Genomic DNA, 18144 nt, shown 5'->3' with positions numbered 1-18144 from the left:
GATTCCAGTGCTGGATACAAGCATGCGCACTTTGGTCTGATGAGGCATGCGCAATCTAGGCGCGCTGGCCCCAACCCCCCCCCAGGGGTGCGCATGCGGACTGCTCTCCTCGTCGTCGCTGGATGACGCAAACGTTCGTGTCCTGGTTCCGGGACGCAGGCGCAGTGCGGCGATTCCGAGCAGCTGTCGGGATGCGGCGGAGTGGTGCCGTTTTGTCGGCGTGGCTGTGCATTCAGCTCGGCCTCTCGCGTGGAATCTACTTCCACATCGGGGAGACAGAGAAAAAATGCTTCATAGAAGAGATCCCTGATGAGACCATGGTGATCGGTGAGTAGCGCGGCCCGAGGCTCGAGATACAGGCAGCGCAACGTCATCAGCTGGGACAACAACCGCTTGGTTGGAAACCCTGTGGGAGCGAGAGCGCCCCCCACCTGTTGGCACTGGTTATCACTGCCCCTGCTGGCTGGCACCTGGTATTGTGCCCCCCACCAGATGTCACTGGGCAGTGTTCCTCCCAACTGGCTGGCATTGAGCATCGTGTCCCTTACTGCTAGCACTGGGGCATTGTGTCCCTGACTGGCTAGGACTGATTATCAGTCCCCAGGATTGGCACTACGTACATGGCACCGGCCTCGGCTTCTCACCTGCATTGTGGCGCCAAACAAAGAATGGCTGCCCACGCCCTGGAATGAGTGCCCTACGTTGCTTGACTTTGGGGACAGCATGTTCTGTCGGGGCTGATGTTGAGTGGTACCGAGCCTGTGTGCATCACCATAGAAACAACCCATACCATTTGATACCTAACTCAGCGCATCCCCTACGGGCTAGCACAAGGAAATATATCGCCATTCTTTCACTGTCACTCCCTAACAGCACTGTGGGTGTACCTACACCACAGGGACCGCAGCAGTTCAAGAAGGCAGGGGTGGGCAATAAATGCTGCCCAACCAGCGAAGCCTACATCCCCTGAATGAATAAAAAAAAGGAGACTGCCTGCCTGGCATCTTCTTGTTTGGGAGAATGAAAATTCTCACGTACGAGAACACAAGTGCTAGGAGCAGAAGACCATAGAACCATAGAAAAGTTACAGCACAGAAGGAGGCCATTCAGCCCATCTTGTCCAGGCCAGCCTGAGGACACCCAGGTGCTCTTTCTAATCCCACCTTCTTGCACCCGGCCCATAGTCCTGCAGCCTACAGCACTTTAGGTGCAGACCCAGGTACTTTTTAAAAGAGTTTAAAGTTTCTGCCTCTACCACCAACTTGGGCAGCGAATTCCAGACACCCACTACCCCCTGCGTAAAAAAGTTCTTCCTCATGTCCCCCCTACACCTTCTGCCATTCATCTTGAATCTATGTCCCCTGGTTCTAGAATTCTCCATCAAGGGAAACAATTTTATCCTGTCCACTCGATCTATTCCCCTCATAACTTTGTACACTTCAATCAAGTCACCTTTCAGCTTTCTTTGTTCCAGGGAAAATAACCCCAACCTATCTAATCTCTCCTCGTAGCTACACTTTTCTAACCCTGGCAACGTTCTTGTAAACCACCTCTGCACTCTCTTCAGAGCTATTATGTCCTTCCTGTAATGTGGTGACCAGAACTGCACACAACACTCCAGTTGTGGCCTCATCAGTGTTTTATACAATTCCAACATTATATCCTTACTTTTATATTCTATACCTCTGCCAATGAAGGAGAGCATTCCATATACCTTCTTTACAACCTTGTCTACTTGAACTGCTGCCTTCAGGGACCTGTGTACTTGTACGCCAAGATCTCTCACTTCATCTGCCCCTCTTAGTATATTCCCATTTATTTTGTAATCCCTTTAACAGTTCATTGAGCCTACTCCGCCAATCAATGTGATCATGGCTGATGTTGGACTTCAACTCCACTTTTCTCCACTTTTCCCATGTGCTTCCCATATCCCTTGATTCCCTGAGAGACCAAAAGTCTGACTATCCCAACCCTAAGTGTGTTTGACGATGCAGCACCCACAACCCTCTTGGGTAGAGAATTCCAAAGATCTACAAATCTTTGAGTGAAGAAATTTCCTCCCATCTCAGTCCTAAATGATCATCTCCTTAGCCTGATACTGTGCCCCTGTGTTTTAGCTTCCCCAGCGAGCAGAAACAACCTCTCACTGTCTACCCTGTGTCCTAGACATTGAAAATACAAGATAGTGATGTTTTGAAATGTATCCTTAACTCAAAGTAAAACAAAGAATTCCAGATAAACAGCCCAAATTAGAGATGTGTCTCTGTGGTCAGGCTGCCACTGGGAGAGAAATTCAAACAGCAAGCCATTGAGGTCAGGGTGGCAGCTTTAACACATTTTCAAACTGCACCAGATATTTTAGCTGAATGAAGTGGATAGGAGAAAGATTTTCATTATTCAAAACATACTATCCGGATTTATATTTCCCACCTAATTTGTTATATATTTTAATTGTAATTTGAGGCATTGGATAAAAATCACCAAGTTCAGACTTGCTGTCTGATGTCGTGAATGTTAGGAGAATGTAGCCACTACCTTGGGCTGTCAGTGAAAGATTGTTACTCGGCCATATAGCAGATATTTTTGAGTACTTTGAACAGTGTGAAGCTTTAATTTTGTCATTGAGGACATTGGTGTCCACTTCTCATTCATAATTACTCTTTTCCATCGGATCGAGAATACATTAATGTCTTTATTTCAACAATTAATATTCTTGTAAACCAGAAACAGCAGAAGAGGACCACAGGTGTAAAGTCCCATACTTTTTCTGCACAAGCTGATAATCTTAAACTGTTTCATCGACACCTTTAATGCAAATACGTGCCTTTTAAATGTTTCGCCCAGTCACTGGATTTTTTTCTGCAGTTGCTGGTCTATTTTAATAGAATGAAAACAGTCCTGTCCATGACATCATACTTCTCTGCCACAGTTTATTGTCAGCAAATTTAGCCAAAGCAAATTTCCTGAAGTTCATGGGCAAAGTTTTCTGACATTCCTTTTAAACATTGATATCCATGTGCGACTGATCGGCCATGCATGTGACTGTTACAGGTGTTTCAGTCACATACACAACTTTTTATTCCAAAACGCCCTACATGTGCTTACGCAATACAGGGTGAATGTACTTGACATGCACACTCAGTGAACAAATAGCTACCACCATTCAGTAACCAATTAAAGCACTCACAAACAATAAACAATTCAAAGTGGTTGCCAGTTATCAAAACCCCATAAAGAAATATAAAGAACAGAGTATTCTATTTGAAAGAAAGTAGATCTTCAATTACTCATGGTGCAGTGAGATGCATGGCCAATTAATCAATTTTGGTGGTTGGTTAAGGGATGAATATTGGCTGCCTACTCTTCATATCAGTGCCGAGAATCTTTTACATCCACTGCATCGGGCATGGAATGGCCAAGTCTTTGATAGACCATGTAGAAATCTCTTAGTACTGCACTGAAGTATTAGCTGGATTTATGAACTACTCAGGTGCTGCTGTTTTTTTTATTTATTTATTCATTCACTTGCCTATGTTCCTGCAGATGTGGGTGCTGGCAAGAGCAACTTGTGTTGCCCATTCTTAATTGCACTTAAGAGGGTGCCGGTGACAAGCTGTTTTCTTATAACTGCCAAATTCCACATGGGGGAGGTTTACCACAGTAGTCTTACGTTGGGAGTTCCAGGATTCTAATCCAGTGACAATGAAAGAATGGCGATGACACTTCCAATTCAGGATGGTGTGTCACTTGGAGGGGAGCTTGGCGGTGGTGGTGTTCCCATGTGTCTGCTGCCTTCGACCTTTGAGGTAGTAGAGGTTGTGGGTTTGAGAGGTGCTGTCTCAGAAGCCTTGGTGAGTTGCTGCATTGCACTTTGGAGATGATACACACTGCAGCCAACGTGCGCCACTGCTGCAGAGAGTGCATATTTGAGTTGGTGGGTGGGGTGCTGATGAAGTGCGTTGAACCTGTGAATTTCTGACCGATGAGAATGTGATCACTGAACCTAGCAGTGGACAATAATTGAAGTACAGGAAAATATTACCAGAGAAGGGCTGTGGTCTATAATTACACCATAATGGTTCTTTTGGATATAAATACCAGCTTAGATAAACTGATCTGAATTCTAACAACGGTTTTGTTTTATGACAGTCCCACTGGAGAATATTCAACATTTCATCCATAGCAGCAATTTGCAGTGATGTATAACTGAAGCCAATTCTTGATTTGTGAACTTGGACTGACGAATGACATCCTTTTTTTTAATGCAGACTCATAATGAGTCCATCCTGTATCACATACCAACGACTGACTTTTTTGCAGGTTGGGTTGAGGTTATTGGTAATGAAGCTGTGTGTAAAAACAGAACTCCCCTAAATTGTAATCCCATAGAGCAGCTGCAGTTACTGCTCCCGTGTGCCCATCTTTCCACGGGCAGGAATCCCTTTAACAGTCTCCTGGAACCAGTGAAAGTAATTTGTGGGCAGACAACTCGGCTCCACAAATAAAAGTTAGTCACTAATAAATCTAATAAGCAAAGCAGGGGAAACTTTCTCATTTGGAAAATGGCTAGAATCGAATGTGCTTCCACAGGGAATGGTAGAGGTGAGTAGCAAGATGCATTTAAAGAAAAGCTGGATAAACATGAGGAAGAAAGGAACGGAAGGTTATGCTGATCGGGTGAAATGAAGCACGGTGCATAACATAAACACTGGCATAGACTGTTTCTGCGCTTTATGTTCTATATAATTCCTTTTACAAACGTTTTAATCCAGGTAATTACCGGACTCAGCTGTGGGATAAGCAGTCAGAATCATTTCTGCCCTCGACCCCAGGATTGGGCATGCATGTGGAAGTGCGCGATCCAGACTTCAAGGTAGGGTGCAACCTGGAGTTAGCGTGTATATATCAAAGGTTGGAAAGTAATATGGTTAAAGCCGAGAACTGCCCTTCTTCAAAGGAATGATTTTCAAGTAATGTGCAGAAGTGACTTTGATCAGAGGTTGTATGGTATTTTACCTCCGCTATGTACAGTTGCTCATGACATAAAATTACATCGTGTCATGTGACAGGAAGTAATTAAATCCTGTTTTGATGTGACTAAAGTGGTGTGTTGACATTAACCGGGCATGGAAATTCAACGGAAAATCTCCTTTCTCCTATCCGATGGGCTCCAGTGCAGGAGCACAGACTCCTGTGTTAGAGATGTATGTGCTGAGTTCCTGTATTTGTGGTAGACTGTTGGGGGAATTCGTTATCAGTCACCTGGCTCAGCTGAACACATTTTAAACAATCCACAGCATTCCGTCTAAAATATTGGAGCGGGCACAGATGATTGTTTCATCTTGCAGAGTATAATTAGTTTCAGATCTCACACTAAAGAATGAGGACTTGAAAATGATTTACGTGATTGTTGAGTTTACTTACAATTTATGACTTCCAATGAAATGCCAAATTATTCTATGTCACGGAAGTTCCTATGTTACTAAAGTATCTTTCAGTATGGGGCTACATTGCTAAGCACAACTGGAGAGATACTCCAGGTAGAAATCCTTTGCAAAAGGGATACTAATTGAAAGTAATTAGAGCAGAGCTGCATAGATGGGTAAAATGATGCTGATGAGCGTGACAGGACCACTTAGATCCTGATCTCATTACAGCCTTGGTTCAAATATGGACATAAGAGCTGAACTCGAGGTGAGGTGAGAGTGACTGCCCTTGACATGAAGGCAGCATTTGACTGCGTGTGGCACCAAGGAGCCATTGAAAAGTTGAAGTTGATGGGAATCAGCAAGAAAGCTCTACATTGGCTGTCATCATATCTAGTACAAAGGAAGATGGTTATGGTTGTTGGAGGCCCATCATCTCTGTCCTAATAAGTGGCTACAGGAATTCCTCAAGATAGTATCCTACCTCAGCCACCTTCAAATGCTCACTGACACCACCCCCCCCCCCCCCCCACCCAAATTCAGAAGGCCAGAAGTGAGAGTATGCAATTATCAGTAGACAATGTTCAGTACCATTCGTGACTCTTAGATACCGAAGCAGTCCGTGTACATATGCAGACCTGGCCAACATTCAAGCTTGGGCTGACAGTGGCAAGTAACATTGATGCCAGGCAGTGACCATCTCTGACCGGAGAGAATCTAACCATCTTTCCTTGACATTCAATGGCATTATCATCACTGAATCCCCCACTATCAACATCCTGGGGTTACCATTGACCAGAAACTGAACTGGACCAGCCATATAAACACTGGCTACTAAAGCAGGTCTGAGGTGATTAACTCGCCTACTGACTCCACAAAGCCTGTCCACCAACTACAAGGCACAAGTCAGGAGTGTGATGGAATACATTCCACTTGCCTGGATGAGTGCAGCTCCAACAACACTCAAGAAGTTTGACAACCTCCAGGACACAGCATCTGATTGGCACCCCATCTGCAAACATTCAGTCCCTCCATCACCGACGCTTAGTGGTAACAGTGTGTACCATCTACAAGATGCACTGCATGAACTCACCAAGCCTCCTTGGACAGCACTTTCCAAACCCACAACCACTACCATCTAGAAGGACGAGGACAGCAGGCACATGGGAACACCACTACTTGGAGGTTCCCCTCCAAGCTGCTTACCATCCTGCCTTGGAAATATATCACCGTTCCTTCACTGTCACTGGGTCAAACTCGTAATGGCATTGTAGGTGTACCTGCGCCATATCGACTGCAGCGGTTCAAGAAGGCACCTCGCCACTACCCTATCAAGGGCAGTTAGGAATGGGCAGCAAATGTAAGTCATGCCAGTGATGCCCACATCCCATGAAAGAATGAAAAGAAATTTGAAAAAAAATGCAGATCAGGAGGGTGTGCTCTGAGATGGCTCACCTCAGATGAGGTGGCAGTGGAACAATTGCGATTGACCTCAGTGCACTTGCTTTCGGGAGAGGAAAGCCAACCAGGGGCCTGACCTCTCTCCGTTGACCTGTGGTGGAAAGTGCATGTGAGCAGATAAGGTCGGGGGTCTATGGTAAAATCGCCTGTTACATTTAGAACCACACCCCAGAAAGTGTCAGTCACTTTAGAGAAGCAGAATGTTACCTGAATATCCTTAATATGTGGAAAGTTATTCTCAGATTTAGAAGTACAAGAGCTCAGTTCCCTTCTCACAGTTGGCTGCTAGCTCAGTTGTGTTTTGTGTCAGACAGAATAAGCATTTTTCTACTTCTCCCCTGTAGACTGACTGCTTTTTCCAATTCCCAGGTTATCCTCTCCAGACAGTATGGCTCAGAGGGACGATTTACCTTCACGTCACACACTCCGGGTGAGCATCAGATCTGCCTGCACTCCAACTCCACAAAGATGTCACTGTTTGCAGGTGGCAAACTGGTAAGGGTTGGACATTGGGTACAATAGTGCGATTTAATGGTAGGGCACCCCATCCAAAAAGAATTAAGATGCTGGTGTTGTTTGTGCCCTGCTGCGTTTATTTCAATGTGAAACTGAAATCTATACGTTGTATGGGATGGACCGTGTGGCATATGTTTAGCTGTTGGACCAGGTTTAATACTTAAAGCTCTGTTCTGATGTTGTGTTCCTCCTTGAGGCTGCAGTGATTCTTAAGCTAACTAATGTTTTTCTGCTGGTTTGTACATTGGTTTGTTCACCTCATCCCACTGAGAGGTTCATTATCTTGTCCTTTACACAACATCTGTAGGAGTCCCTAAACACAAAATATTTTCAGTATTTGCATTGATATAACGTTATAAATAAACCTCTCTGTAAAGACCAGCTAAATTTTGTGTACTTTATGAACACTGCTCAGGTCACTGACTGTGGGACCAGAATTGATATCAGGATCTACATGCTCTCCTAGCACTCTGATACACAGCAAGCTCCAGGCTTTTTACAAAATATTTCCAGCATAAATTCATATTTCTAATTTCTATATTGATTCTTGCTTTTTTTTTGCTTCATCAAACTTGACTTTGTTTGGCTAATGCTGTCAAGGTCCCATGGGAGGCAAAGTATCCTTCAGTACTTTAGCAACCCACATTTTATGGTTCTGCACCACGTGGTGTGGTACTGAGTCATACAGACCAGGAATGAACCAATCTTTGGTCTGTCTGTCTTAACACCAAATCACTGATTTCAACCAGAGCTATTTCTGTCAGCTGGCACTGATTTGATAGCACACTAAAGTTCCCCTCTCTTCCAACACTGTAAGTTACCCACCAAGCCACTCACCATCATGACTTGGAAATATATTGCCGTTTCTTCACTGTCACTGGGTCAAAATCCTGGAATTCTGTCCTGAACAGCACTGTGGGTGTATCTACACCACGGGGACTGCAGCGGTTCAAGAAGGCAGCTCACCACCACCACCTCGAGCAGCCAGGGATGGGCAATAAATGCTGACCTAGCCGGCGACTTCCACATCCCATAAATGAATATTTAAAAAAAGTAAGACAAAATTCTGGTTTCAAATCCCACACGAGGGCTTGAGCAGAAAAATGAAGGGTGTGCTTAAGTGCAGCACTGAGGGAAAATGCATTGTTAGAGGTGCTACCTTTCCGATCAAGACATTAAATCGAGGGTCCATCTGCCTACTTGGATGAATTTAAAAGATTCATCCATGTCACTATTTCAAAGAAAAGCAAGAGAATTATCTCTGGAGCCCAGGCTAATATTTTTCCCTCAATTAACATCACAAAAAAACGTTTTGTGGTCATCATCACATCGCGGCAGTTTGGGCATTACAAGTGACCACACTTGAAAAAGTCCTCCATTGGCTGTAAAACATCTGATGGTTGTGAAAAGAAATAAATGTATAAATGCAAGTCTTTATTTTTAAAAATGGTACAATTGCCATCACTGACACTAGCTCAGGGAGAGGAATTTTCTGCTCCGACCCACTATCTTGAGACTCCATGCTGCACACATGTTAGTTGACAAGTAACCCAGAGGCCTGGACTCATGAGTTTTAAATAAATAAATATGGAAATAAGAAGCTAGTGGCCATGAAACCCATCTGATTGACTGTAGGGAAGGAAATCTGCAGTTATCACCTGGTCTGGCTTAGCTTTGACTCCATACCAGTATGGTTGACTCTTTCATGCCCATGAAATAGCCCAGCAAGTCACTCAACTTAGGGGCAGTTAAAGTTGAACAATAAATGTTGGCCTTGCCAGCGACACTCGCATCCCATGAATGAATAAAAGAAAACAATACATAGGTGAAGACAGGTTTGTGCTCTGCTGTGATGCTTCCATGGCTGAATACCCTGTTGACAATGCATTGACTAGTTTTGTGATTGACACTTGTTTGTGTGAGATATCAGTGAATGTGCCAATACGCGTGAATTGGTACCTCATCATTGAGCGAGTGCTTTCAGGAAAGGCAGGTTAGGTGGAGTTATTGTGATATTATTCAAGTATTATTCAAGTGTAACATTAACTATATATCTCCAGTGAACTCTTTTCTCTCTCTCACTCTCCATCCCTGCCTCTCTGGTTTAGCGAGTGCACCTTGACATCCAAGTGGGGGAACATGCCAACAACTACCCAGAAATTGCTGCAAAGGATAAATTGACTGAACTGCAGCTGCGAGTGAGGCAGCTGCTGGACCAGGTTGAACAAATTCAAAAAGAACAGAACTACCAGAGGGTGAGTGAACAGCAAGCAGTGCACATGCAATTGCCCCTTTCAGAATATACAGGGATGATTTTTTGGAATGGTTGAAATCGGAAGATCAAACACCACTCGTGATGTGCTGCAGCAGGAATGAGAGAAATGGATCTCCAGCTAGCTCAGCTGGACCTTCACCCATAACAACTGAGAGTCACTGAATTTAGTTCAGAAGTAGACTGCAGGTGGAAACATGTATTGAGGCAGCATTGCACTGGTTATTAAACGTGATGCACATCCTGAGATGTGTTGAGCATGTTCAGCACAATTTCTAACTGGTACAGGGTGACTTGAAAAGTTTTTCACAGTAAGTGCTTTACTGATGTCCAGTATTGTGATAGATCTGGGACTCCATTTAACCCAGTTGCCAGTCCCTGTTTTTGTGTAATAATTGCACCAAACCATGCAGAGTTTCCACATTTAGACACTCCCACTTAGTCTGGATTGTGTGACCTGAATTATTGTCGTTACCAGTTATTTTTCAGATCGCTGATATGTTCAGGATTTTTAAATCCATATGAATGTCTAGCCATTGTATTTTGCCTCTTCTGGGAAGCACTGACTGTTGTTAAGTTATGGGTTCCATACGCAATGGCAGCCTCCAGTATCTCACCCAGCTGGCTGTTCTCCAGGTGTGAGCCAAACGGTGAATATCAGGAAGCTCAACTATGGAGGGCGTCAGGCTTAATCTTGTCCTAATCTGACAGACCCTTTGCAGTGATCCAGCTGGATTGCAATCAATAACGGCAGATTCACCCCTCCCACCCCCTGGGCCCAGGGATGCAGAGGCCTATTGTGGTGCTCTCTACAACAATTAGAAACGTAAATATAAGTTACAACAAGGAACGATGCCACTCGGCCCAGAATCACACAGTGCAGAAGAGGCCCTTCAGCCCATCGAGTCTGTACCGACACGAGAGAAGCACCTGACCTACCTATCTAATCCCATTTACCAGCACTTGGCCCATAGCCTTGAATGTTATGACGTGCCAAGTGCTCATCCACGTACTTTTTAAATGATGTGAGGCAACCCGCCTCCACCACCCTCCCAGGCACTGCATTCCAGACCCTCACCACCCTCTGGGTAAAAACGTTTTTCCTTACATCCCCCCCTAAACCGCCTGCCCCTCGCCTTGAACTTGTGTCCCCTTGTGACTGACCCTTCAACTAAGGGGAACAGCTGCTCCCTATCCACCCTGTGCATGCCCATCATAATCTTGTACACCTTGATCAGGTCACCCCTCAGTCTTCTCTGCTCCAACGAAAACAACCCAAGTCTATCCAACCTCTCTTCATAACTTAAATGTTTCCCCCCAGGCAACATCCTGGCGAATCTCCTCTGCACCCCCTCCAGTGCAATCACATCCTTCCTATAATGTGGCGACCAGAACTGCACACAGTACTCCAGTTGTGGCCTCACCAAGGTTCTATACAACTCCAACATGACCTCCCTACTTTTGTAATCTATGCCTTGATTGATAAAGGCAAGTGTCCCAAATGCCTTTTTCACCACCCCACTAACATGCCCCTCCACCTTCAGAGATCTATGGACACACAGGCCAAGGTCCCTTTGTTCCTCAGAACTTCCTAGTGTCATGCCGTTCATTGAATACTTCCTTGTCAAATTACTTCTTCCAAAGTGTATCACCTCACACTTTTCAGGCTGTTTACTATCAACTGCTATGTTTGTATTACCTGCTGCCCCAATTCAGATCAGCTAGTTCAGCACAGACTAGCATTGAATGTGGGACTTTCACTCAGTAACCTTGTCAACTGAGCCTGGTAGCTTCATGCTTGTTCTTGTCTAATAGCTTGTTTCTGCACTTGCGCAGTGAAAGTTTGTGGCTGATTTGCCTTCTTTTGGTCTTGTTTTCACTGTCTCGAGCAGTACAGGGAAGAGCGATTTCGGCAGACGAGTGAAAGCACGAACCAGCGCGTCCTGTGGTGGTCGATCGCACAGACGATTATCCTAATCCTAACTGGAATCTGGCAAATGAAGCATCTGAAGACCTTCTTTGAGGCTAAGAAACTGGTGTAGATGTCTGTCACCTGCCATCATTGCAAGAACACCAGCGAAAAGTCAACCCTCCATCCTCACTGACTCGCTACTTAATGTGACTTTGTACATGTGATACTTGAAGCTCTTCTAGAAATTGAAGGGGACGATGTTTGGTTACATATCTTATAATAATGGTTGTGTGAGTGAGACTGTCATGGAACAGTTAGTGCAGGGATCTCTGGTATATCTGCAAAAAAATTTTGCTTCATAGTTAACCTGTGATTGTTGACCGAAGGTGGGAGCTTCTTTCTAAAGAGATTTTTATTCCCAAATAATCATGTATTTCAGATCCATGAAAAGTCATAGCAAGTCTGTCTGTAGGACTTGATGATCTCAAAGGGTTCTTTGGGTTTTATTTTGCCAAATTTTCACAAAACACCACCGATTAGTGGGGGTTAAAATGCAGCATCACTGGCATGTTTCACATTTCTGAGTTGTTCAGATTTTTGACCAGATCATCTTCCTTCCTTCATTTGCCCATTAGTCAGAACCCAGAGAATAGTACTCCCTCCAGCTCTTAAATTTTATTTCTGAGGATTCTGGCTAAATTCTCATAATTTCCTGAAAACCAACCAAGCTGTAGGAGCAAACATGACGACATCTTCTCGTTTTAAATAAATTGATGAACAAGTATTGAAGGGAAGAATTTTTTTACAGCCACCTTGCAAAAGGAAACCCTTGAACCCGGATTTGTTTACTCAACAGGACAATCCTCTTCCAATGATTTCTTGTCTCTATTTCTGAGAATAATTGTATGGTGAAGGTTTGGAATCGGTGATTAGCTTTGCTTACTTTTGAAACTATTAGCTGTGTGTATGTGTACCGAGTGATGAAGGGAATGGGAAGGAATCCAGAATTCGGTGTGTCTTGTCACACTTTAAGTGACCTTCCTTTTGTTGTCCAAAGGGCCTGTTTATTTGAGGATTCAAAAGAAAAATTTAAAAGGTTTGATTTTAACTCCTGTGCGAATGATGTTTGTGTGTGTGCTGTGAGAATGATGTTTGTGTGTGTGTATGAAGCGAATGATGTTTGTGTGTGTGTATGAAGCGAATGTTGTTTGTGTGTGTGTATGAAGCGAATGATGTTTGTGTGTGTGTATGAAGCGAATGGTTAACCACCCACATCTTCACAGCTGGAGTCCCAGGAGATTTGAATTCCTGGGACTCAGCTGCACAGTCCTCGACATTCTCAGGCCTGAACCAGGCAGGAGCATGAACTGGCTGGCTGTTAGGAGGCTTCCTTGGTTTTCTTGTGGGACCCAGAGGAATACCTCATTTTTTTCCTGTCCAAGGGACCTTTCTGGGCCTCTTCTGGCCATCGCTTCTCTTCTCACCTTACCTTGCCACGGCTTCCTTCGCCCAGACTTTGGGTTAAAATAGCAATCAGGTCCCATTATATCACTGATCTGTCCATTTAAAGAAGGTGATTCCACGGTTTTCTGGTGAGTGTTCAAACCATGGGATAGGCAGTGGGATCAGTGCACGTCAGTTGCAGTGGCCAGTTTTCCTGCTCGCTGGTTCAGTTTCCATCAGGCAGGCAGGATTTAAAATTATCTCTTGGCCTTCATCTTATTGTCATCTATCATATTAAATAAGTTATACCCTGTGAATAACATAGATCAGCTGTTTCTGTGAATACTGCAGTTTTCTAACAGCCCTTTTCCAACACTCGCCCTGTGCCGTCACCGGTCTTGTTGCAGATTGTGTTATATGGAGCTCTGATTTTGCTGTTCTGTGATGCACTGTGTTAAGAACCTGTGGTGTTAGATGCAATGGTTCATGCATGGACAAAGGAAGGTGCTACACTGGAAATGTATTCAGGTGTCTTGTATCCTGAGAACTTGTTGCTGCTTTTAGTTAGCCCTGGTTTGTCCCATCCCTGCTGTTCCTCACACTATGGCCCTTTTGGCACAACTTATTACATCATTGGACGAGGGAAAGTTATCCAAATTTGAAATAAATTTCTTAAACAATATTGTTTTAAAACATATACCTGTGTGACATTACTTGACTGTGATTAATCATGCCAAGAACATCGCCTCAAAATTATGGTTGTCAGTATTAACAGAAACTTAATGCACTCATCCATTTTTTGATCTGCTATTTTAATGAAGGTGTTAATCTGTTTCAGGAATACCTACAAACAAGTTAAGTGGTCAATTGCTAATATCACCAACAACAGTGAGTTCAAGGTTCATAAGAAAAGTCAGGACTGAGAAAAAGCCATTTCATTATTTTCCAAATAAGATTAAGGAAATATTTTAACATTGTAGTTTGATTTAAAGGTGTAAAGACCACTTGTGAGTTCTGCCCTTTCACCTTGCAAATCTAGGTTCATGTCCACTTAGACAGGAGGTGAAGGTTTCCTCTCTTGGGGATAACAAGATGGTGCAGTTGAATAAAGCAAGGGTTCTCGACTTGGGTCTGGGAGAAGATTTCAGGGGGTCCCCTGCTGGTGCTTGCCCCACAGTTTAGCCTAACACCATCACTCTGGTCCCTCAGATCGTGTCAGCTCTTTCTGACTGCTGATTGGCAGCCATCGCACTAAGGTCCATACTAGTTGTGACCCAGCTGACCTTTCACCTCTCTGACGAGTCAGCAATTAAATTTCCAAAGTTCAACATTAAAACTAAGCTTCTTTTGAGTACAGTTTTCACTGTTTAGATCCAATAATATGTTATTTTATGAACACTTAATATTTGATTTATTCCCATTCTCACCCGGTGTTTTTGGATAGTGCAAGCTGACTTGTTTCATTATAATTATTGGCGCCTACAAGGATAGAAGCTTCGCTGAGGATCTCCCAAGTATTGAAAGCTTGAAGTTTGCAGCAGAATGAAACAGGCAGATGGCAATGATTTAGACACCCTACCCCCAGTTCCAGTCAGAGGCAGCAGGAAGTCCCAGAGAGAGGAAAGCAGGTAGTGGGAAGGACCTACAGAATTGATCCCTCTCAAGAGAAACACCTGTCAAAATCAGGACCCAAAGATGTTCGGAAAAGCAAAGATATGGGTGGGAGAAGTTGGGCCTGCCTGCTTAATTCTCTGTGTACGACATGCTTGGAACTGGAATTGCAATAAACAAGACAGAAATATGTGGCAGGGAAAGCCTGCACAATCAGTTTCCCTGATTGATCATTTACTTAAAGGAAGAAAATAAATTGAAGCAAAAGAAGAAAAATGCTAAGTAGTGGTTCTAAACCTGCAGTTGTGGGGGAGGAAGGTTAGGAATATAGACAGTACCTTGGAGCTGTTGAGGCATTTGAATCGTGCTGCTTTAAGTACAGGTATGGGGACGAGCTACTTTAGGGTGTTCCAACTGATGACTGGTGACATGTAGCTTCATAATTCCTGGTAGTGGTGGAAACAGACTCCAGAACAGATCTCAAAAAGAAATAAACACCTGTATAAATAAATTGGATAAATACTGAAAGGAGAAAAAATTAGTAGTAATGTGGCAAAAGAACTGGGAGTGAGATGAACTGGATTGATCTTCAAAAAAGCTGGCACAGACTCAATGGGCCGAATGCCCTCCTCTGTGCTGTACAATTCTATAATTTATTCTATTGCAGACATTGAGATCTCTAGCTATTGGAGACAGAGAGGGCCAGGTATTAGCGACATTTTTTAATTTGTTCATTGGATGGGTTTCAAGAGTGAGGCAGACATTTATTGCCTATCCTAATAGTCTTTGAGAAGGTGGTGGTGAATCACATTCATGAAACGCTCAAGCAGGTGCAGGAGCGTCCACAGTGAAGTTCGGAAGAGAGTCTCAGGATTTTAATCCAGCGACAGGGATGGAACGGCGATTATAGTTCTAAATCCAAATGACGTAGGGTTTGGAGGGCAAATTAAAGGTGGGGGTGATGGCTGTGGATATTGAAGACAGGGAGGGCCCTGGGTATTGGAGTTAATCAGGGTTCCAACACTGCTAAATTCGCTGATTAGGACTTAAACATTCAACTTCTTGTCGTGATGACATCAGGAACTCTATCAATTGTATTGCCAAATCCCCACCCCCTTACCCTCTTTTCTGGTGGGCATCCACTTGTGACGTAGGCGTATAACAGTAAGATGCTGCTGAGACCACATCTGCCTGAATCCAGGAGTGGAATTTTCTGGCCCCCACCCCCCCTCACCGGCCGGATTTTTCGGGACCGCCGAAGTCAATGGACTTTTGAAGCTCACTGCATATTTTGGCTCTAGCCCCGCCCCCACCACGACGGGGCAGTAAAATTCCATCCCAGGTCTCCCAACCCCCATGTGGCTGAGCAGTTCCACAGAGCCCAGATCATCTTCTTTGAAATAATTTCTGATCCACGGCATTACAATATACTTCTCCCATGCACTACGAGGTTGCCCAGTAACGAACAAAACCCAAAGACAGCTGCATATTCGTTATTTTATTTGCTCTTGGGTGACACTGGCAATGTAGCATTTACAGTCCATCCCTAGTTGCTAGGAGAACATTGAGTTAACCATGTAGCACTGGAGTGACGAAAGCCAGACTGGTTTGGAGTGGCAGGTGCTTTTCTGAAGGACATGAGTAAACAACAGTCCATCAGCTTTTGTGATTGCTAGATTTCTTAAATTCAATTTTATAACTTGCCCTGGGGCTTTGGACTCTCAGTTTCGAGGTTGCTAATCTAGTACCATAACCATTAAGCAACCATATCCCAGTCTGGCAGGTATTTTCTGTTCTTATTTAGTTGAGCAGCTAATCAAATGATTGAAAGTGGTGTACCTGGGCTATCTCTGACTGCAATTTACAGGACTCCCAACCCAAGTTCTCTTCAAGTCCTGATTCTGTTTTATTCATTTATGGTATGTTGCTGGCAAGACGAGTATTTATAGCCCATCTCTAATTGTTCTTCAGAAGGTGATTGCGAGCCACCTTGAATACAGCTGAGTGGTTTGCTATAAAAGCAAAATGCTGCAGTTGCAGGGAATTTTAAATAAAAACAGAAAACACTGGGAATACTCAGGTCTAGCAGCATCTGTGGAGAGAGAAAAACAGGATTGACACTTCAGGTCGTGTGACACGTTAACTCTGAGTGGTTTATGAGGGCATTTCAGAGGCCACTTAACAGTCAACCACATTGATGTGTGTCTGGAGTCACATATAGATTCATTTGGGTAAAGACAAGAAACTTCCTTCCCTGAAGGATATCAATGAAACAGGTTTGCCCAACAATCTGGGAGTTTAATGGTCATTACCAGGGATACCAGGTTTTTATTCCAGATTTTATTTAATTAACTAGTTACAAATCCAAGTTGTCGTGGTGGGGTTGAACTCCTATCTCAGGATTATCAATCCAGATTAATGACATGAATCTGATTATAAATGTGTCAGATAAATAGTGAATCAATGGTCGATCAAATAACATCCCATGAGGGATTCCCAAATGAGGAGAAGGTGGCGTTTGAGTCTTGTTGATTTACAAGTGGGTTGTATTGGTTCCCCTAACTGAATGCTTAGGCAACCCAGTGACACCAGGAGGGTTCTTCGCAAGCCCATATGACCAGAAAATTGTGCATTTGAGCCTTATCCTCCAATTTGAGCACGTGACATAGCCTGATGTTACTGAGGGAAAGCTGCTGTGTTGACGGTACTGTCTTTCAAATGAGACATTTAAGCTGAGGCCCTGTCTGCCCGTTCAGTTGGATATAAGAGATCACTACCATTCCAAAGAAAGGGCAGTTTTCCTGGTATCCTGGCCAACATTCTTCCCTGAGTCAGCATCACTGAAAACAAACTACTCATTTGCTTCACTTCTTGGATCTTGCTATATGAAAAATGCTTGATGCATCACCCATATAACATTAACCGCAATTCAAAGTAGTTTGGGATATCCCTGACAGATGTGATATACATATGTAAGTCTCCCTTTTATCACTGAAGTTGTTCCAGATGCTATGATTTAAATATAAGTAGATGATCTGAAGCTCACAGAGGATTTGTGGTTCTGAGAGATGTCTCATGTCACTGTGGCTCAAAGGAAAAAAAACTTGCTTCAAGGAACCATTCGTTTTAAAGGGCAGGGATACAAATCGGTGGACCAGCAGCACACTCAGCATAGAGTGGTGCATGTAGGAAGAAAAAAATAAAATACTCAGCACAGCAAGTAGGATGCCAAGGCACCACTATACACGTTGAAGCAAGCCGAGATAGAATTGGAGAATGCTTGGACGACAGTGCACCTTAATACCGTGTCCGGTTCTGATCAATGGGATGCAAGATTAAGCGTCGCAGAGAAGAGTCAACAAGATTAATTGCCAGCAATAGAGCAGAGAACTGCAAGGATAGGCTTGAACCACGACTGCAGTATTTATATTTTCCCACACCAGTCACATCATTGTCCTATCCTGGTGAGGTGAGATTGTTAAATTAGTGTCAGTTACTGGCTC

General features: G+C 43.8%; 1 protein-coding gene across 1 annotated transcript; it reads left to right on the top strand.

Annotated features, from left to right (window-relative positions):
• The first annotated feature begins 101 nt into the window (after positions 1-101).
• Positions 102-13727, top strand: LOC144694854 (transmembrane emp24 domain-containing protein 4-like). The gene is made up of 5 exons (XM_078565503.1): positions 102-327; positions 4773-4873; positions 7257-7382; positions 9512-9658; positions 11568-13727. The coding sequence occupies exons 1-5, from the start codon at positions 123-125 to the stop codon at positions 11715-11717; spliced, it is 729 nt and encodes a 242-aa protein (XP_078421629.1). The 5' UTR covers positions 102-122; the 3' UTR covers positions 11718-13727.
• The last annotated feature ends 4417 nt before the right edge of the window (positions 13728-18144 follow it).

Source organism: Cetorhinus maximus, chromosome 20, assembly GCF_964194155.1.
Source record: "Cetorhinus maximus chromosome 20, sCetMax3.hap1.1, whole genome shotgun sequence".
NCBI lineage: Eukaryota > Metazoa > Chordata > Chondrichthyes > Lamniformes > Cetorhinidae > Cetorhinus > Cetorhinus maximus.
Note: the sequence above shows the minus strand (reverse complement) of the source record. Positions and strands in the feature narration are given on the sequence as shown.

Excerpts from the sequence above, each read along its gene's own strand:
- LOC144694854 (XM_078565503.1), top strand. The coding sequence starts at position 123 with ATGACGCAAACGTTCGTGTCCTGGTTCCGGGACGCAGGCGCAGTGCGG. Across the intron at positions 7,383-9,511 it reads TGTTTGCAGGTGGCAAACTG|CGAGTGCACCTTGACATCCA; the intron begins GTAAGGGTTGGA and ends TCTCTGGTTTAG. Across the intron at positions 9,659-11,567 it reads AAGAACAGAACTACCAGAGG|TACAGGGAAGAGCGATTTCG; the intron begins GTGAGTGAACAG and ends TGTCTCGAGCAG.